Source organism: Ctenopharyngodon idella, chromosome 12 (assembly GCF_019924925.1).
Source record: "Ctenopharyngodon idella isolate HZGC_01 chromosome 12, HZGC01, whole genome shotgun sequence".
NCBI lineage: Eukaryota > Metazoa > Chordata > Actinopteri > Cypriniformes > Xenocyprididae > Ctenopharyngodon > Ctenopharyngodon idella.
In genome coordinates, this window is record NC_067231.1 from 31,011,811 (window position 1) to 31,017,810 (window position 6,000).

General features: G+C 36.3%; 1 protein-coding gene across 13 annotated transcripts in view; it reads left to right on the forward strand.

Moving 5' to 3' along the window:
• Positions 1-4,590, forward strand: part of LOC127523192 (calcium-activated potassium channel subunit alpha-1) — a 79,031-nt gene extending 74,441 nt beyond the window's left edge. For all 13 annotated transcript variants that reach the window (XM_051913614.1, XM_051913613.1, XM_051913619.1 and 10 more), the window contains one exon: positions 1,452-4,590. In XM_051913614.1, coding sequence (XP_051769574.1) covers positions 1,452-1,600 — 149 coding nt within the window. In that variant the 3' untranslated portion in view covers positions 1,601-4,590. The remainder of the gene's footprint in view (positions 1-1,451) is intronic.
• Positions 4,591-6,000: the final 1,410 nt, after the last annotated feature.

Sequence of the window (6,000 nt, forward strand, 5' to 3'; positions counted from 1 at the left end):
GAGAAATGCACAAGAAAATATGAATCCTGCAAAATATTACTGATTTTTTTTCTTTCAAACATTGGTGCTCTTTGCGTGTCGGTCAAAAATGACTGAATTTTTTTATTTCAATTAAATGAATGTACTATATTTTGGTTCAATAATGTTTTTTATTTAACATTTTGTATTTTTAGGGGATTTTATGGTACTAAATTATATTTACGCTGTAGTTATAATCCATTTATTCACTTTTTGAGCACAGACCTGAAAATGACATTTCCAACTTACACTGTCATACATTTTGAATAACTTAATTTTGGTCTCTTTTCAAAGACGAAAAAAGTTTTAAAAAGTGAACTTAAAAAAATGTACAGAATTTTAAGTTTATTGTTATGAAAAATGCACAAAAATACTATTTAAAATTTTTATATGAAATATATATTTTCGAAAACATGTTTTACTCTAAAACTGCAAGATAATTAAAGCCATAAATCTAAACAGTTGTTCCAAATTAGAGCTTGATATCTCAAAAAATGAGCTTTTAGTAAGATTTTGTTTGGCCGCAGTACCAAAAGTTTCCACTAGATGAAATTCATCTCCAAATCATTTCCAATGTGCTCATTTTTGACCGCGAGGAGCACAAGTGTGACTATTTTTTCAGGACCATTTAACCTTTTCGAATCATGTATGGACATTTTTTTTTTTTTTTTTTCAAGTGCCAAAACCTTTACCAAGTTTTGTACCATTCCAATGAAGTAAAAAATACAAAAAAAAAAAAAAAAATGTTTGACCGGAGCGCCAGAGGGTTAAAACAGTTCCTATAATGTAAATGCTCTCAAATTGCATTTAAATAATCAAGAAACACTGTCACACATGTAGATAAATGCACAAGAAAATACATGATCAAGAAATCCACAAAAAAAAAAAAAAAATCAGCAATATTTTGTACGTCGCTGGAGAAACTGCTCTTGCTTAGGCTTAACTAATGTTTAACTGATGTTTTTATAGATAAATGCAAAAGAAAATACATGATCAAGAAACTGTATGAAATATTGCTGATTGCAAATGCTCTCAAATGCATTCATCAAAAAAAAAATTGCATTTAAATGCTAAAAAAAACTAAGATACATGAAAATACATCAAGAAATTGTACAAAATATGGCTGAAATTGTTCTGGTGAAGTGTATAAAAATCTTGCTGATTCTTTTGACTCTGTTTAAGTTGCATTTTCCAGTATATTCCATATGAAATCATTCCATATGCAGCTTTTGCAGTTGCTTCACTTGTTCTTCTGAGAGCAGAAACGCGTCACAAGCACAGAGGCGTCAATCCATCCGTCTGAATGCAACATGTACATTATGAATTGCTCATTTCAAAACTCAAGAATGCACGAGACAATGCATAGCTGAACGTTTGCTTTCCCATGTGTGTAGAGCATGCTTCAGGCCTAAACCATGTGAATCATTCTGCAGACAAAAACTGGTACACAGATGAACCCGAGAACTTCCCCAGGAACACACAACTCAAACACACCAACACACACGCAGCCAATCAGATCAATCAGTACAAATCCACCAGCAACATCATCCAGCCAATCAGAGAAGTGGAGGAGGAGCCTTGAGACGACGTCTGGACAAACTGAATGTGACGCAGACTCAATCATCGCTGGACATCGAGACATCTCAACTGCTGTTGCTTCTGGACAACAAATGGTGTTTATCATAGAAATAAAATTCTGATGGTTTAATGATTCAAGCAGCCAATAATTCGCCACACAAAACTCTCTGCGGTCAACAGAAATCTCATTCATTTTTGCTGCAAACAGCCCATAAAAATGTATCCTACTTCTTCAACTTAAATTGTTTTTTCAACTTAAACTGGGTTGAAATATGTTAGTAATGGGGGTAAAAACATGTTGCCATGACTTATTTACCATAATCAAGTGTATTTTATTTTCGTTCACAGTTGAGAATGTATTAGATTGTGTGCGTTTTAATCGCATAAAGCATCGTTCTTCCCAAATGTACGACCTCTAGAGCTCATTCAGAGCCGCGCCATGACCGCTGTGAGGGAGAGACTCCCGGGCCTCATTTATAAAATGTTGCGTAGAAAACGGCCAACGTTTGATCATACGAGCATTTCTCAAATTCTAAATTATTAAAATCTCAAAAAAAAAAAAAACAACAACATGCGTATGCCTCTCTTCCAGAAGTGAATCACAAATTCATCTTGAAATTGTGCACAGCTGAAGTTACTGACAATCCTCATTTTGGCTGCGTGAGATTCTCCAGCTTTGTTGTTGTTGAGCGACCGAAGCGCGAGCTGTTAAAGCTCGCCCTCTTCTGGAAAGGGGGCGGGAGCAGCAGCTCATTTGCATTTAAAGGGACACACACAAAAACGTTGTGTTTTTTATCACACCCAAATAGGAGCAAATTTGTCAAGCTATAATAAATGATCTGTGGGGTATTTTGAGCTGAAACTTCACAGACACATTCTGGAGACACCAGAGACTTATATTACATCTTGTGAAAAGGTCATTATAGGTCCTCTTTAAAAACACAGAGATCAGCAGGAATATTAGGCTGCTGTCACTTTAAAACAAATGCACAGATCCAATACACTTATATTGTACACATCTTAATTCACTTAAGCTATAACCGACTGTGTTTACTAGGATACTTGCCATTTTTGACACGTTTTTTGAATCTGTCTGTTCAAGCACAAAAAGACGTGAAAGAGAGCTCATTTCAATATTCACACGCTTTGGATGTTTGCGCACACAAAACTTTCCACAGGGCGCGAGTAATGAATTCAGTTCCCTTTCGCATCTTCTTGCTCTTGAATATTTAAATTGCTAAGGCTCAGACTCGATGCAGCGCTGTCCCGAGCGTCATTCACGTTTGTTCACGTTCATGTTCTCACGATATTGCATTGTTAGATATAAAAATAGTTATAAAAATGTTGTTGTTAGCTATAAAAATGTTACCGGCTGACTGGCGATTGACACCGTTTCATACGCTGCTTTTTTACTCATATTTGGCGGCTGGAGAGTGTTAATTTTAGACCCTGCCTAAAAAACTTTTTCCACAACAAGGACTGTTTTTATAAATATGAATGTTGGTGTGGATTTCAGCGTAGTTCAGATCTGTTTATAAATGAGGCCTCGCCGTGTTTTCAATGGCATCCGCTCTATAAATCATCACTTACAACAGCCTCGCTTTCATTCCCGTTTAAATCAAAGATGGCGCTGCTGTGAATTTGGTCTATCTATGGACTGATTGTTACCAACCAGTTGAGAAGCTCTGGTTTTGGAAATAAGTATCATAGTTATAGACGTACACATAAAGAAGAGATGAGCGTAGAATGTACTACACTTACTGTAGATGACAGAAATCTCTTCTATGAGCTAAATATGTATAAATAACAGGTTTACTAGCTGTTCGTAGGCACTTCATTTACAACTTACCGTACAACAAAGTTGTCATTATGGGTGGGAAATCCAGCTGTTTCCCTCTTCAAGCCAAAGAGCTCCGATGTCAGATCCGGTCGCAGTGATATTGGACGGCACGCGTCGCGTAGAGCGGGAACAGGTCCTCCCTCGGTCCGGCTCTCTGCCCGGCACGGGATTGGCGACAGAACCCCAAACCAATCCAGATGCTGGACACATAAAAACCTAGAAAATAAACTCTGATTATAGCTGGATGAAATGGCAGCTTCGCCGTGTTCTCGTACCAATGATGATGCATTGTAGCAATAAACCTGCTGTTTCGCATTATTTGTTTTGATAACGATGCTTTTTTTGTACCTCAATTATAAATGGTGAGGGTTAATAATACATAATCAGCTTCATGAACCTGCTCAGATCTCCATATATTAGTAATGCGAGGATGGAGGTTAAAGTTCATGTATGACACTGATTAGTGCCGTTTCTGAGAACGATTAAACGCATTCCACATCTTGTGCCGATCTGCAGTATTTTAGTGTATTTTTATTTAGCCCTTTGCTTTCAATCTGATGGTTTTTACTGTTAATAACGAAGTGCTGTTAGTCATTTTATATGCTCAGACCTGTGAAACGTGTCCTTGAGCGTCTGTGTTCACTTCTTCAGTCATTCCAGTGTTTTCTATAAACCTCTGATCAGGTTAAACGTGTGCTTTATTTATATATGCGTCACGTGAGCCTTAACAGAGCTGATCTCAGATCAGCGGTGCCGGGCAGAACCGGACTCGAGGGAGGAACCGAAAAGACCCGCTCCAGCGAAAAGTGACCCTACAATTAACAGATTTCAATATTTAAAGACTGGATGACTGAAAAGTGACATGAATTTGCTCAAGGTATTTGATTAATGTGTGTCATTTTAATGATTCACACAAACGATTTACAACACAGATGTATTTAAAAGAAAATGTCTTAAGCATTCAGTGTGAATCATGTGGTTTAATGAAGTGAAAACGGATGGAAAGCTGCTGGATTATTTAACATGCCACTATATACATGTCAACGCAGATATAAATACAGTATATTATAATGTACAAAAGGCTGTAAATAAAATGTACATGATTTTATTTTGTATTTTCACAGAATAAATATGGATGTATTAGTGCTGGTAAATCTGTAGTTATTTGATGCTTTTATTCAGTCATTTAGAAATGTTTATTAAATATACAAACAAATAAAAATCAAGTGATTAAAACAATAATGAAATAAAAAAATATATATATCATTGATTCGGCGTTCAGACGTAGACACGGAAGCTCTGCACTGCGTAACAGACTGACGGGGAAGAGGAAAAATTGTTGAATAAAGTCGTTATTTTTGCGCACAAAAAGTATTCTCGTCTCTTCATAACATTAAGGTTGAACCACTGCAGTCACATGACTGTTTTAACGATGTCTTTAGTACCTTTCTGGACCTTGAAAGTGATTATATTGCTGTCTATGGGCGAGTCATGTACCTCTCAGATTTCATCAAAAATATCTTAATTTGTGTTCTGAAGATGAACGAAGGTCTTAAAGGTGTGGAACGACATGAGGGTGAGTGATTAATGACAGAAATTAAATTTTTGGGTGAACTAACACTTGAAGATCATCTGCTGATATCCGCTGAGGTCAGAGAACAAAATAAACACATAAATGCAACATAAAACATCTTCCATAATAGAGAATCAAAGTTGTAGTTCTGCCCTGGAGTGATAAAAACGCCGTGAGATGGCCTCAACACACATCTTCTGAGTGCCAAAGGCCGTCCATCCATTTTACATGAGCTCATCCTGCAGGAAAAACTGCTCCACTTGATCCGCACAGCCTCACAAACACACTGGATCAAATATCAAAAATGGATTTCAGAGTTTACAAGCTGTTAAAATGCCAGCAAGGCGAGTGTGCGTTCAGATAACACTCATAAAACTGAACACCAGTGAACAGAGACGAGACATACAGAGATATTTATACCAATAATAAAATGGTCAAAACACACATTATAAGAGTCACTGACAAATTTTGAAGTTATATTAAGTGTTATCAATGAGATTATGTGTTTTTTAGAATCAATTAACACTAATTTTGTCATTTTTTACAAGATGGACAAAATTTGTCACCAAAAAAGTCATTCAGGTTTAACCAAAATTTCGGTTTTACCGAATGACGATATTTTCAAACAATGCTAACAGGCTGATATCTAGCTAGCTAGCAAAAGGACAATCAAACATTTTATATTTAGTACAAGTTTTTAAAATATTACAACATTTTCCATGTTTTATAGCGGTTGTACCGAATGACCTGATGTTTCGGGACATGTGTATGATCAAGTGAAAACATGAATTTTTCAAATAGTTAAAAGAGAGTTAGTTACTTTGCTTCACGACCATGTGGTCCTTTGCAGGTGTCTGAATGATGTCACATCCTGTCACATGATATTGACCGCATGACTTGATCCAAAATGGTCCCTTTATATTGGTTACTCCGAATGACATCAATGAAATTCATTTTTCCGGACATTCTTTCTCATAACAAAGCAACGACT